This window comes from Podarcis filfolensis (assembly GCF_964270895.1).
Source record: "Podarcis filfolensis genome assembly, chromosome: 6".
Classification (NCBI taxonomy): domain Eukaryota; kingdom Metazoa; phylum Chordata; class Lepidosauria; order Squamata; family Lacertidae; genus Podarcis; species Podarcis filfolensis.
The window spans coordinates 34,230,945-34,245,563 of record NC_139609.1 but is presented as its reverse complement, the minus strand read 5'-3'; the positions used below and the strand labels follow the sequence as shown (position 1 = coordinate 34,245,563).

Below are 14,619 nucleotides of genomic sequence, written 5' to 3'. Positions count from 1 at the left end.
CGCAGGGAGGCGACGGAGGCGGGAAAGAGGCTCGGGACGGAGCCGCCCTGGAGCTGGTGGGTAGAGCAGTTGGGGCTCTTCGTAACTCTTGCCAGTGGCCTGTTTTCAGTATTAGCAATCCCCAAAAAATCTGGAAGCACCCCAAAATGACAGATTATTGAGGCGAGAATCCTCCAACTGCGCCGCAGTTTTGTGCCCACCATAAGTTTCTCTTGGGGGGGCTTCCTGCCATCAGGTGGGGGATGGGATGGGGAGTTGACGAAAATGGGGCAGAGGCGTCTCCTATTGACATAGGAGCCGAAATATGATAGACATTGCCATTCAAATAGTGTGCGCGCACCCCGTTCTGTGGGACGGGGCTTTCCTCCCCCCCCCAATATTTTATTCAAGTTGGCACCCCTGCCCATGAGCCACATGAACCCGAAGTCTGTTGCCCCAAGGAAACATCTGGTTGCTCATTCAAGCAGGCAAAACTGGAAATCACCCGTTGATTTGAGAGAAAAGTCTGTTTTGGATAGCTCCGTAATAACAGGAAAGTTGCCACAATGGTGATGGGATGATGCTCGCCATATTATTCCAATGTTAGATATTAACTAGTTTGTCCTAATTAACCGGCTCTTATCGGTTGGGGGGGGGAGTGCACTCTGCAGCATAAGATTATGAAAGTCCGGGTTTAAAGTACTCGGTGTCTGCAAATTGGGGGGGAGAAAGGTTTTGCCCCCAAACAGAGGAAATATTGCCACATGGTATAGAATCATAGAATTGTAAAGCTGGAAGGGAGCACAAGGGTCATTAATTACTATTATTATTATTATTATTATTATTATTATTTATTATTCTAGTATTTATACCCCATCCATCTGGCTGGGTTTCCCCAGCCACTCTGGGTGGCTTACAACATACCGTATTTTTCTGTGTATTGGACGAGGGTTTTTGACTCAAAAATCACGTCAAAAAACTGGGGCCACCCAATACACGGATAGTGGCATGGGGTGGGAGAAGTGGGGCACCACCAGCCATCTGGTTGGCAGGAGCACGGCTTCCCCCAATGCCACAGCAAGTGGGGAATGATCTGGGGGTTGTTTCCTGCCCGCAGCTGCGTGGGAGAAGCTGTGCGCCACCAGCCAGCTTGTTGGCGGGAGCGCAACTTCCCCAGAAGCCACTACGCAGGGGATGCTCCCTGGGTCATTTCCCGCATGCGGTGGCATCAGGGGAGGTTGCTCTCCCACCCACCGGATGGCTGGCAGGAGCACAAATTCCCCTAATGCTGCCGCATGCAGGAAACAATCTAGGGAGTGTTTCTTGCCCGCAGCTGCCTTGGAGGAGAGGCTTAACAACTTTGGACCATCTCCCCTCATTTTCTTAAAATTGAGTCCCCCAAAATATACATAGGGGTGTCCTATATATGGAAAAATACAGTATATAAAACAGTAAATTATCAAACATTAAAAACTTCCCAATACATGTTGTCCAACCCCTTGCATTGCAGGAATCTTTTGCCCAATGTGGGTCTTGAACCCACAACCTCAAGAGTTTCATGCTCTATTGACTAAGCTATCGCCAGTCAATGGTGGTGTACAGCAGGGGTCACCAGGCTTTCTAGACCAGTGGCATGTTTTGAGTATTGAGGGAGTGCTGGGAGTACCTGTCACAAAATACTACTATGGTGAAGCTTTTCCCAAAACTGTATTTACATACAGTGGTACCTTGGGTTACATACGCTTCAGGTTACATACGCTTCAGGTTACACACTCCACTAAGCCAGAAATAGTACTTCAGGTTAAGAACTTTGCTTCAGAATAAGAACAGAAATCAGGCTCTGGTGGCGCGACGGCAGCAGGAGGCCCCATTAGCTAAAGTGGTGCTTCAGGTCAAGAACAGTTTCAGGTTAAGAACGGACCTCCGGTACGAATTAAGTACTTAACCCGAGGTACCACTGTACTGTAAAAGTTTAAGCTTTTGAACTCCTGCCTGCCAAGCACCTCAGGTGTGTAAGTTGTTCCACCATAAAATTAGTAGGCCTCATTGTTAAGTTATACATCATCACTCCCAAAGTAGCATTATTGATCCAACCTGAAAGTGAGGCAGGACCTCTAACCTGGAACCATACACATGCACCTTTTGCATGGGTTGCTACCATTTCAGCTACTTTTCACTGTTCACATAGATCTAGCTATGCATCCTGTTGTAGTAGGATACCCTCTTCCAATATTTTTTCCCCATACTTAGAAACAGTAAAAATTAAAATTAAACATCTGTTTTTCAGGATTTGTTAATATAACATTTCCAGAAAAACAACCATTGAATTTTACAGTTAATTCAGTTGTTAAATACAGACCTATCAACAAAAAGGGTGTCAATGCAACTCTAGTGCTGTTCCGCTGTTGCTTTCCTCACTTACGAAGCTTTGTGGTTTTAATTAGAACAGATGGTCACTGAGAGTAGAACTAGACATACTGGGCAGTATCCAACTAAATAGCTCCACTACTGCAAGAACTTTGCTGTTTGATAAAACTTCCCCACCTCCTCTCCATGACCCCCACGACTGTTCATTAAATATCTGCTTGGGGGGGGTGTCTCCCAACCCTCCAGAGCAGATTTAGGGGGTGTGCAGGAGAGAAGAGGAGAGAAGGCAGGGAAGTTGCATTATACAGTACAGCTAAAAGTTCTTGCGCTAGCAGAATGGTTTTATTGGATAGCGTCTACTTCAAATAGCTCATGATTAAAAAATAAACAGTGACCCTGTGACACTTGTTTGGCTGCTGCTTTTGTAGGGAAAAACCTCACATTACAATAACACTACATCACTTTAATTTATTTAATATAGATTAGATGTTACTGGGCAATAGAGAGCAAGGCATCTGTTGGGACATTTAGTTAGAATATGCATCTACACTTTGCATCAATCTGTTTACTCTCTTCCTCTCTTCAGATTGCCTCTTTACTAAGGAACTTCATTGTTTGTATTTATTTGTCTGAAAAGAAGCTACTGAAGTGGCCTTTAAAATGGCAGAAGTGTGGTACTGTGTGACCCATACAGCTCTCCCCACCACCACCAAATATACTGCTACATAAATGAAAAACCTAGCATTTGGGGTTCTGTGACTTCAAACACATAATTGCAGGTTGAAAATGTAAATTGCTATGTTTGGATGCTGATGAAAGCTTGTGTCATGAAACTATTTAATAGAAGCTTTGATGCTTACAATCAACCATTCTGACATCATTTTAGTCTGTTGTATTTGGTCTGTGTTCTCATTCAGTAGTAACATCTACCTAAACCAATTCTACTTTAAAGTCAATAAAAAGTATGCATTACAACTTTTTCTTAGTTCACTAAATAAAAAATTAACTCTGATACACTGTCAAAAATCAAAGGATACTTTTAAACAATAGATCAAAGTTTCAATTCAAATTTTCATTCGTAGTCACTGTTTAACCCACAGAATGAAACAGCAATTAGAATTTTAGCAAGCATTAAAGAGTAGGCTTGGTAATAGGATTTGATCAAAAATCTTGTGCCTGTTTTTGTAGATACTTGGCCCTGGCTAAGATGAAGGAGACACACAAGTAAAAACATCAGTCTGTGCAATATTTCAGTTTGTTTGATCTACCATTTGAAAGTCAGGGGGAGAAAGGAGAGGGATGTGTTGCTATGGCAACAAGGACATCTGGATTTGAAATACCATATTATACAGAAATGCACCCAGAATAGGTAAAATAGGTTAAGGTAGAATAGGTTAAGCCAAATAAGGAATTAATTTTCCTGAGAAATTAAATCTTCACACATTGTATGATGCACAGATAACCCAATAATCCTAAATCTTTTTTTGGTCATATTTAAAAATAGCAAGCACTTCTCAATTTTCATTTTATCAAGCCTAAAAGATTTATGAAGCCATTTATTTAAGCAAATGCTTCTGGCTTCATGAATTACACCCAAAGCATTTGGGTACATACACAAATTACTATCTACATTAGATAAGGCAACTATGTTTTGCAAATAGTCATAGTATTTGCAACTGGCAAAGGCTATTCCTACATTTTTTCTATAACCATAAAGACTAACATGTTCTGTGGACCAGAACCATTGTTTTTAAGTAAAACGTGAGTGGTGCTTATGAATGTGTACTAACTTTCACACAAAAAAATCTTGGGGGATCTAAAGAGAAGGGTATGAAGTTTCCAAGTGCAACAAGAGAACCTCTTGATAAAAAACATGTCCTAACTTTACACCGTAATGACCAAGAAGCTAGAATTAAGATGAGACTATGATACAAATGAAGATAAATGGGAAAGTCAAGAGTCTTGTTTCTCAAAGTTTGGGTTCTCCAGAGGCAGGAAAATGATTTAGTCTACCCACAGTATTTTCCAAACAAAGTAGATGATGCACATGCACCTATATGGGGAAATATAAAGCAGAACACAGGCAACCTTCCACAACTGCCAGAAAGTCTCAAGAATCCCCACACGGAAGCTCTATTAATATGCAGAATGGCATGCAAATTTTAATGTTCAACAGTTCAGTTCTAAACACGTTTATTTGCAGGCTCCATCCGATAACCTTGTTATCTGACTCAGAAACTTACTTGTATATACACATTTGAAAAAGTAGTCTGCCACCTCCTCAGAAGACAGAACTTGTGGTATTTTTATTTTAAAAAATGTCGTTTGATTCCAAGGTAGAACTCAAGATTAATGGAGAAGAGTATATTCCTACTTCCTTTGTGTGTCCTTGTTTATTTAGTTACCTTACAAGAGGACTGTGGAATCTGGCCCTCCAGATACTGTGGAACCCCCCAAATCCAATCAGCCGCAGACCTTATACTTATAGCCAGTGATCAGGAATATGATGGCTTGGTTAGGTTGGCCTCCACCAAGGTCACTGGCCCAGGGGGTACAAAAAGCACACCTCTGCACTCTGTCTCAGAGTGACTAGGAGGACACCAATACAGCTGCTTGCCAAGGGCACAAAGGAGCCTAGGTATGCCTTAGGTTGTTGGGATTTGGAATCTGGCAACTTGTAGAAGGCCGCAGGTTTGTCACATTTGCCTTACAACTTGTATCAGCCCTAGACATGAGAAACAAAAGAAACCACTCCTCATTCCTACAGCGCACAGTCAGCTGCACAGATACAGAACTGGTATGGCTGTGGTGTGATGGGGAGACGCAGCCATACAGTTGCTGGGGGAGGGCCAGCATCTTCTACAGCTGGGTCCTTGGCACCTGTTCACCTACAGAGGTTTCTATACCTACCCTCTGCATGCACAAATGGGGCTTTTCAAGCAGTTCTTGCAGGTAGTCCTTTCAATTACTTCTCTCACTATGGAAGGAACAGCAACCAATACGCTTTGAGTTTCCGCAGAAAGCTACCAAAACTAAGGTCAGTATCCTTCTCCACAACACCCTAGGATACTTTTATCTTCAGATAAAAGATTGTCCTCTAAGGATTTTGTAAAACCAAAATGCCACTATTTTAAAGGGCTGAGAAACTGCTTTTACAGCAGCTACGACATTACTTTGTAAATACAATTTTGTAAGTACTTTGTAAGTACTCGAGCTCTTGAAGTGTTCGCTGCTCTTTAAAAAAAACAGGCAGAAGGTAGATCCAGTGCAAATGGCCAATGTTTTTGTTTAACACAAAAATATTAAACAACGCAAGATCTCATTTGTCTCATGCATATGAAGAATCTCGAGGTCTTAGTAGCAAAAGTATGATATGCAAGCAACAACAGATTCCCCCCCCCCCCACTAATATTTTACTTCTATCCAGGGATCAAGATGTCTTGTGCTTCAATAGTAATTTTATAACCTAGTGGAGCAAAGTCCCTATCCAAAGCATCATATTAGAACAATTAGCATTGTTCTCCCAAAGAAATGATTTTTATTTTTTTTTAGTGTGAAGGCAGTTCAATGGTAGATCATCTGCTTTGCATGCAGAAGGCTCCAGCTTCAATTCTCAGCATTTCCAGGTACGACTGGAAAGCCGCTGCCAGTCAGTGTAGATAATACTAAGGTAGATGGTCTGACTCAGTATAAGGCAGCTTCTGATGTTCCATTTACCAGAATGAAATTATTGTTGCACTTTCATCCTCTGGACTGCCATTTGTACTATAAGTAAACCATTTTGACTCAGAGGTGAGCATGCTTTTGAAAGTTTCTCCAGTCAAAATGGATCTTCCCTTTCATTTCTGAAATTGTACATTAAAGCACAGCAGCAACCTATAATACATATTCCTAATATATATCTTGAAGTTAAAGTTCAATCACTTGCTTAAAGTTCAAACACTTTTTATCATTTTACCATTGGTTTTTATTGAACTAGCAAATAATAATATTGCTTATATGTTAGCAATATTCAGGAAGAAACACATTTGGGTGACATTCAACATTTCAATATGAATAATCTAGAATGCTTTTGCAATCTTGCTTTGTGTTATCATTCAACATCTGACATCATAAATCATGCCAATGAGCATTGCAGAACTGTACAATAAATTTTTCCACATTTAACTATTGATGCTTTTAATTTTGAAAAAAAAGACTAGAAAATTTTCAGGTGTGCAAGCTGCTAACATACCCACTTCATGCTCTCAGAACACACACTCCTAAAGACTATGGGTTTGTTTAATTACACATACTATTGATTATGCTAGCTTACATTCAACAACAACTTATCAGACAGTTTAAACAGTAGGAAGTTACTTACGCTGCTGACCAAAACCAATGTTCCATCTGAATCATTAGTATATATGATACACTCAAATAAGAAAATTATCTAATGCAAAGTTCATTATGTTTTTCTATAGTGCAGTGCAAATAAAAGTGAAGCGTAACTTTTCCTGAGTTTTCTTAGGATGTTAAAACCATTTTTTTACAATCTCACCAACAGCTTAAAATATTTATATTTCTTTTTATATATATGCTAAATTGATATCCCATCTTTCCACCATGTGGTGTTAAAGACCCTTTAAATCTTGTCTTGACAAGACCCGATATGAAAGAGCCTAGAAATTCATAGAGATATTGAAAAGAACAGTTAAATCCTTCATCTCTACTTTGCATATGTACAGTTAATGTAGGTCTCCGATAGGTTCTAAAACATTTTTAGAATTTATATATTACAAGTTTCAATTTGTTTTTCACAGACACGATAATGCCCAACCTCCTGTTATTTCACAGGGAAAACAAAAATAAAACAGAAAAACAGACAAAAAAATCTTAGGAATGTATGTTGTTAACTGGATGCTATCTCATTAGAATTTATCCTTGGGTTGGTGGCTACAGACCACGTGTTTCTAACTCAATCTTATCTTCAGTTTGTAATGATTCAGGTTCCATTTGAGCAACAGGTGGTCGCAGGATGATTTCTGGTCCTCCCCCATAGATGGACTGTAGAAAATTCCATGTTTCTTCAGAAATCTGTCCAGAATCAGCCCCTAAAAAAACATTTCAGTGAAGGTGAAGCCGATATTCAACTAATGATTTTTGAAAACAATCTGCTTATAAATGATATATTTTAATACCAAGCTCCAAATCCAAGCACAGCAAACTCTGCAGATGGCATTAACTGGATCAGGGTAACTATTTAAGATTACTTTAATTTTTGCAACAGTGCATGCAACTCAAGCCAATTACATTCCACATACTTTGGCATTTTGTTCTTACAAGTAAATATTTTATAAAACTTGAAGGGCTTGACATTTACAAGGAGACTTAATGTTATAGAGGAATTCTGCTATGCATAAACTTCACTCTCACTCTCTCATTTTTAAGTCAACATCTTGGAACAGCTACCCACACATTTTCAAAGGTTTTCAACCCTTCACCCCCTTAGTAATTATGTGGACTAAAACGCTGCATGTTATCCAAAGGTGGATAAATACATGCTGTACAGACTTTTAGATATGAAGTTTCATAGTCACAGTCCTTAATTTTTGCCTTCAACATAAAATGTCATTTAAAAAAAAGCAAAAACGAAAAGAATATAGAGAGCTGAAGTACAGTACTACTGTTTTAAATGGAAGCTAGTAATCTTGAAACAACATCTCAAAACACCTCATATATGTGTTCAAAGTCAGTGCAAGTGTGTTTTTAATGATGGAACAAACAATTTTTAAAACTGCCAAGTTTTGATATTTCCTAAGGTTTTATTGACTTTCTGTTTTTTATCTGTATCTGTTTCATCTGCCCTGGGAGCTTATGTAATGCAAGGAGGTTTTAAAATGGACTACTCAATCAATAAATGAACAGAAATAGAAACAAAACTGTAGAAAGACATGCAAGTAGTCACTAGCAGAAAAAGAAAAACTGCATGCATAAGAGATTGTACCTTGTTTCAGAACTACAGATCCACATTTATTGACAGCAATTTTGGCATTGTCAATGGGCCCTGGAGGATCTAGTGATAGAAAAATGTTAGCATGTAAGGTAATAATGAAGTGATACTATTTAAAACAAAAACACCTCAGAAAACTACTCTAGTACTTTCTTCATTTTCCATTTTTTTCTCCTTTGGAGGTGTAGCTAACAAAACATAACACACTTAAAAGTTATTAGTAAAGGAGACAGCATATCCAGGAGCACAATTCAAAAACTCATCTACAAGAGCAAAAGAACTGCCCATCTTCAGATGGGCTTTTGCTTCCTTTTTTGGCACAGCAACCACCATGCACTGTAAACAGCCTTTAAAAATACATCTGAATCATCTCCCAAAACTTTAGATGATATTTACAGGCAAACTATCCATTAAAACTGTCGTGAAGTCTTCTGAACTGATCTCTAGAATCATGCTTGCAAATAAAGCAGATTCTCCTCTGGTGCCTTAATAAGCTAGCTAGTGGTGTAGCTTCCTACATGCTGTTGCATGCCAACAGCTCTATTATGTCCTATTCTCTGTTTTGCTTTAGGTACTAAAACAGGCAACCCCAAACTTGGCCCTCCAGCTGTTTTGGGACTACAACTCCCATCATCCCTAGCTAACAGGACCAGTGGTCAGGGATGATGGGAACTGTAGTCCCCAAACAGCTGGAGGGCCGAGTTTGGGGGATGCCTGTACTAAAAGCTCTTCATAAGAGTTGGTATATGCCTTTTGACAGGTGCTTTTTTTAATTAGTAAATTACTGTGATAAAATTCTAAGTGCATGCTATAAAAGGTACATCCTACCTACTTGATAAGAATTTTGAAGTCTACTCACCACTGTCCTTGCCCTTCACAAACCCTTCCCATTCTCTGAACCACTGCATACTGATGCAATAGAATATCGATGGAAACTCCTCCTCTTGGAAGGCTCTGTTGAGCTGAGAGACACAAAGCAAGCTCTAAAGCACTTGATGAAATTGTGATGCCTTCTCAAGAGAAGCAACTGAAATATTCTTAACAACTTTTTGACAATTTAACCACGAAAGCACACATGAGCTTGTATCTGAAGCATTCTATGAATCCTGACCCAATATTGAAATTTCACCACTGCTACCCCACACTCCAATGTGGATGCTATGTGAATATGAAAGAGTCTTCATGAAAATAGAATATCCACTACTGTAAAAGGCTAACTTTTCTTCAGTACAAAAATATTGGACTGGATCCTGAGTCGGCAGTCTTTAAATGTATGGGCTCCTTCTATTTGGGGAAGGGCTCTTAATCTTGCCAGTGAAAAGAGATGGGGAACAGATTACCGTATTTTTCTCTCTATAAGACGCACCAGACCACAAGACGCACCTAGTTTTTGGAGGAGGAAAACAAGAAAAAAAATATTCTGAATCTCAGAAGCCAGAACAGCAAGAGGGATCGCTGTGCAGTGAAAGCAGCAATCCCTCTTGCTGTTCTGGCTTCTGGGATAGCTGTGCAGCCTGCATTCGCTCCATAAGACGCACACACATTTCCCCCTACTTTTTAGGAGGGAAAAAGTGAGTCTTATAGAGCAAAAAATACGGTATTTTCACTTTCTCCCTTCTGCACACCCATGCCTCATGCCACACTGTCCCAGAAGGGCATATGCCTTGCCAGACCAGATTTCCAGAAGGCTCAGGGGCTGCTGGAGAAAACCATGGGAGTGTCATGTGAGCAAAATTCTACTCACAGGTTCCAGATCACTGTTTTTATGAAGTTTAAAGAAGAAGAACTTAACAAGCGAGAAGGAATGTATTACCCGAATAAACATTTCCAGTTCTGTCTTCCTTCTTTTCTCTATTTTTTCTGTTTCCATTTGACAGGTATGACAAACATAGAGATGATTCACAGCTGGTCCTCCACCATACCTGCAATCACAGAATATTAAATGTCATTTTAGAAGGATCAAAAGTTGTGCATTGAACCAAGTTGTTCTTTGCTTGAACAATAAATGCTATAATTTGTTCAGCACCAGTTTCCTATGTAGGTAATATTTCATCAATAGGAGCAACTTCCCTGAAAAATAAGCCACACACATTTTAGTTGTGCACAACTATTACTGAAAGATAGCTTCTCTCTCTCATGTTGGTATTCACTGGTGTAATTCTTGGAAGGCTCTTTAATGCAGCAAAGGCTCAAATGAATGGAAGGCAGGGATATTATTTTGCCCATTCTCCCTTCCTTCAGTATCACCTCATGCCCTTTTCTGGGAGCTGTGAGGGGAAGAGATGATGATTATGATATTAATAATAATAATAATAATAATAATAATAATAATAATAATAATAATAATCCACTCCCCTTCTGTACACAGAAGCTTCTGCTGGATTAGACCATACCATGAGCAAACCACCATTACTGGATAAAACACAAAATCTGTATCAAAATGTGAAGAGGCTTTATAGTCAAATAACTTCTTGTATTTATGTACAGTATATGGATGAAACATCAAAAGCAATTCATTTCATCTTGTAAACAACAGCTTACCTGCTATATAAGTTGTCCCATATATTTTGAGGTAGCACTACTACAAGGTCCTCTATAGAAGTAGCCTTGTGTGGAGGAACTCCTGAGGAGCAGACATAGTAAAAAAAAATTCAAGCAAAACTATTTACTATATGGTCATGTTAACTATTAAAGAATATCATATGCTTCAAAAAGCCTTACCAATGAATACAGTTTGAGCAGGGGAGGGGGAATACAACTTCTGTCACAACCAGCTTTCAGCAACTTGTGCAATTTAATTGTCAGAACAAATGCATGCTATAGCTTTCCCAGAAGTGAGAAGGGAGATCATGCTAGATTTGAGCTTGAAACGCACTTGTGACATGAATATGTATGCAAAGATTCAAAATATCTTAAATTTGCACAATAGTTATCAAACTGCAAAACAGAGTATTTCAAACAATTGCACAACAGATTTCCTCATCCCTAACCTTTCTTTAGTATCTACCCTTTCTATTTTTGTCTTCAGACTGCTCCTGTACCACAACTATGGCTGTCATTTATACCTGGTGCATCTAGCACTAGCAGGACCCCCAGTAAGATTTAAGTGAAAGTGGTTTCCAAAATCTCTCACATGAAGGAAAAGCCCTCTTAAAGGGCCATGGAGCTATGGCAGCATGGGTCAATCCATCTCATTGCTACATTTGTGGGTGTTTGGACAGCAGTTGCAGAAATGGTTCAAGTCATTGGAAGGTAGTCACTGCTTTCCACCTTCCAAGGTAACCCACAGCAGGCATGACAGGCCATGGGTTTTCAGGCAGGATACGGGTTGTAGGAAGCTGTATCCTTGTTGGTATGCTCTGCCTTGCCTGTGCAGTCCGCCTTGCTACTTGTAAGTTGAATCCAATAAAACTGTGTTGTGCCTTTTCTCAAAAATTAAGAAAAATGTCCCACACCTATTTTTCACCCCATCCCAGCTCTCTTCCTACCCCTGTGAACACAAGTATATATGCATTAAAAAAATGTCCTTCACATCAACATTTGATAAACAGAGGTCTGATTTTCAAACTTTAAACAAAGAAATTATGACCCAAAGCAAATGTGGAAGCTAATACTGCTTTTCCTTAATATTATTCCACAGAGAAGTGTGAATCTGTCAAAAGAGCAGAAACAAGTTATCATGTATGTACGATTCCTTATGCAAATACCAGCCACAGCCAAACAACTGATATGATCTGAATGATCTTGTAAGAATTTCAGGAACGGGAAAACAAAATCAAACAAACCGTTCCCCAAATTCAAGCTTTGATGGCAGCAGGATAAAGAATGGTTTAAAGAAATCTGTGTATTTAGGAGCTTACAATTTAAGGATGCCTTGTATTTTTGTTCTCTAACCTAAGTCTAACCCCTGCCAGTTTTATTGTCAATCTGCTTGAAAATTAGAGGGCATGATCATCTTTCAATTGATTTTTAGAATGCAAAAATTTAAAGACCCAAATAAAATCAGAAATGTTCTGCCTGTCAATTCCTGAAGCAGTAGGAAGGAAAATGGGGTAAAAAGAATACAAGCAGTAAATAATGTGCTGATTTTATTATGGGTTTCAAATTAAATACTATTATCAGTGAGTCATTGCTGACAAGTAAAGATATACCAACTGCTGCACCATTCAGCTAGCAAGCTAAACAACTTATATCTATGGTTGTAATTCTTAACCAGCAATATCCCTCTTCACATTTCAAAGATGATTGCCTGAAGAAGTTAAGCTCAAACAGAAGCCATTTCTGAAATAGATGGGACTATTTCAGAGGGAAGTCAGGCTATGACTGCCAAGTAGAGAGTCAGGAAGTTGTCACACTACGTGATGAGATAACTTATTAGATAACACACTCAATTATGTATGATGCATAATTATGCTCTCACCTCCATGCATGCAGAGGAAATCATTATTTGAAATAGGTCCCGGTTCTGCAAAAGTCCTGAATTTGTTCAACCACTGTCTGGAAATATAAAACTGGAGGAGGCTTGGTTCCATTATATTAAGGCTTGATACCTTCTGTCTCTCTTTCTTAGCTTCTTCGTTGCTTTTTCTATTACAATAATGAAAAGAGGTAATACTGAGAACATTAAGTAACATCAATAATCATTATTATATCCATACGAGATTATTTCAATTTGTGTGAAATAAAATGGAAGTTTATACACTATGCTAATTGTAAGTCACTGGAAAGATCTGCCAATAAAATAAAGTGCAGTGTTTCAAATTTGGATGTGTTCCAAGTAAAAAATATTTAGGATATAGTAACTGGAAATATGAATACCCTAACAAGGCAGCACATATTTATATTTGTGTGTGCACATCAGAAGCATACATAACTCCTGAGCTTTATTTTAATAGAAGGAATTGATCTGCACACGTTACTGGTACAGATGTCAATTAAGTACAGTTACAATTAATTTGAAAATTTGCTCCCCGGTTTATCAGAATCTATGTACTTGAGGTCAACCTCTAGGTCTAATGCTTGCAACACAAAACAGTTTCTCTAATAACATGTTTAGCTCTTTACATAATTTGGCTACTGTTATTTGTTAAGAGGTTAAATTTATTATCCCATTTATTAGAATGTCTTTGCTTTTTATACTGGAGGAGTAGTTCCCTCTCTCCCTGGCCCTATTCACATTTCAATAAAAGCTCAGCTGCAGGAGCTCATAAATTTCAAGCTACTACAGTGAATCCCTTTGTCCTCCAGCTTTCAGCTGCTGAACTGTGAAGTGTTCCTTCTACTGCAGTTGAATTCTATCTGACTCCAGAATCCGTCCTACATGCATTCTCCTATGAATTTAAATGAGGAAACATCAGCGATTAATTCAAAGTGAACTATGCACAGTGTCCAATTTCACTGTGGCATCCTATCTGTGAATTTTCATCAAATATATTACAATTTATTTGAAAGGAAATGAATAATATTCAGGTTTTAAGTCAATTTAGCTTACTTTCTAATTTTGCAATAAAAATGCATGGCTGTCAAAACAATATTTCCAGAGATGTTAGAATCTGTGGTCCTAGAGAATATTGGACTACCAATCCCATCATCCCTAACTACTGCCCAAGCTGGCTGAAGATAATGGGTGTTGGAGTCCAAAAATATCTGGAGGGCCACAAATTCCCTGTTCCTATTATAAATAAATACTACAGAAGACCAGAGGTCTCTACTTTTACATGGATTGATGTTAGGGCCATGGTTCAGTATGTTTCAAGAATATTGTATTGTAAAAAATGCTCGGGGGGTAGGGGGGAGCTAGGAAAAATTAAGTCAGTAGAAAGGCCCAGAAAAAGAAGCAGAATGAGTTGAAAAACGTGAGAACTGTGGGAAAATACACTACCTCACTGCAAAGTAGCATCTTAAAAGAAGTCACGCTTTCTGTATTGGCCCACAATTACAGCTGATCAGAAACTCTAACCATTGGAAAGTATTATCCAGCTCTTTGGAATACTCTCTTGAAACTCATGCAGGCAAGAATTAACAGCTAATATGATCAAATACCATGCATTGGGTACTAACAAGAACTTTACTCAAGACAGTATTTCAAATCCTTGTCCCTTGTTTTCTCACCTGTAGAAGAGAACATAAGCTTCTGCATTTTGAACTGTTGATTCGGTGACTTCTGTGACACTCTGATCATCAAACTCATACCATCGATTATTTAAGTTGTTCCGGCAATAAGCTATATAATGTCCATCTAAATTCAAGAACAGTTAAGATAATTTATTGTCAAAGTACTG

At 38.7% G+C, this 14,619-nt stretch overlaps 1 protein-coding gene and 1 long non-coding RNA gene across 9 annotated transcripts in view; one reads left to right on the top strand and one right to left on the bottom strand.

The window, feature by feature from the left end:
* The first annotated feature begins 432 nt into the window (after nt 1-432).
* Nucleotides 433-6,531, top strand: LOC310765701. The gene is made up of 2 exons (XR_014549749.1): nt 433-1,686; nt 1,931-6,531. It is a non-coding gene; the product is annotated as an uncharacterized lncRNA (long non-coding RNA).
* The window catches only part of USP33 (ubiquitin specific peptidase 33), a 37,463-nt gene continuing 29,133 nt past the window's right edge, over nt 6,290-14,619 (bottom strand). For all 8 annotated transcript variants that reach the window (XM_083620940.1, XM_083620941.1, XM_083620934.1 and 5 more), the window contains 7 exons: nt 14,450-14,576; nt 12,759-12,925; nt 10,880-10,961; nt 10,152-10,260; nt 9,198-9,300; nt 8,333-8,401; nt 6,290-7,439 (listed from right to left, as the gene is read on the bottom strand). In XM_083620940.1, coding sequence (XP_083477066.1) covers nt 7,282-7,439; nt 8,333-8,401; nt 9,198-9,300; nt 10,152-10,260; nt 10,880-10,961; nt 12,759-12,925; nt 14,450-14,576 — 815 coding nt within the window. In that variant the 3' untranslated portion in view covers nt 6,290-7,281. The remainder of the gene's footprint in view (nt 7,440-8,332; nt 8,402-9,197; nt 9,301-10,151; nt 10,261-10,879; nt 10,962-12,758; nt 12,926-14,449; nt 14,577-14,619) is intronic.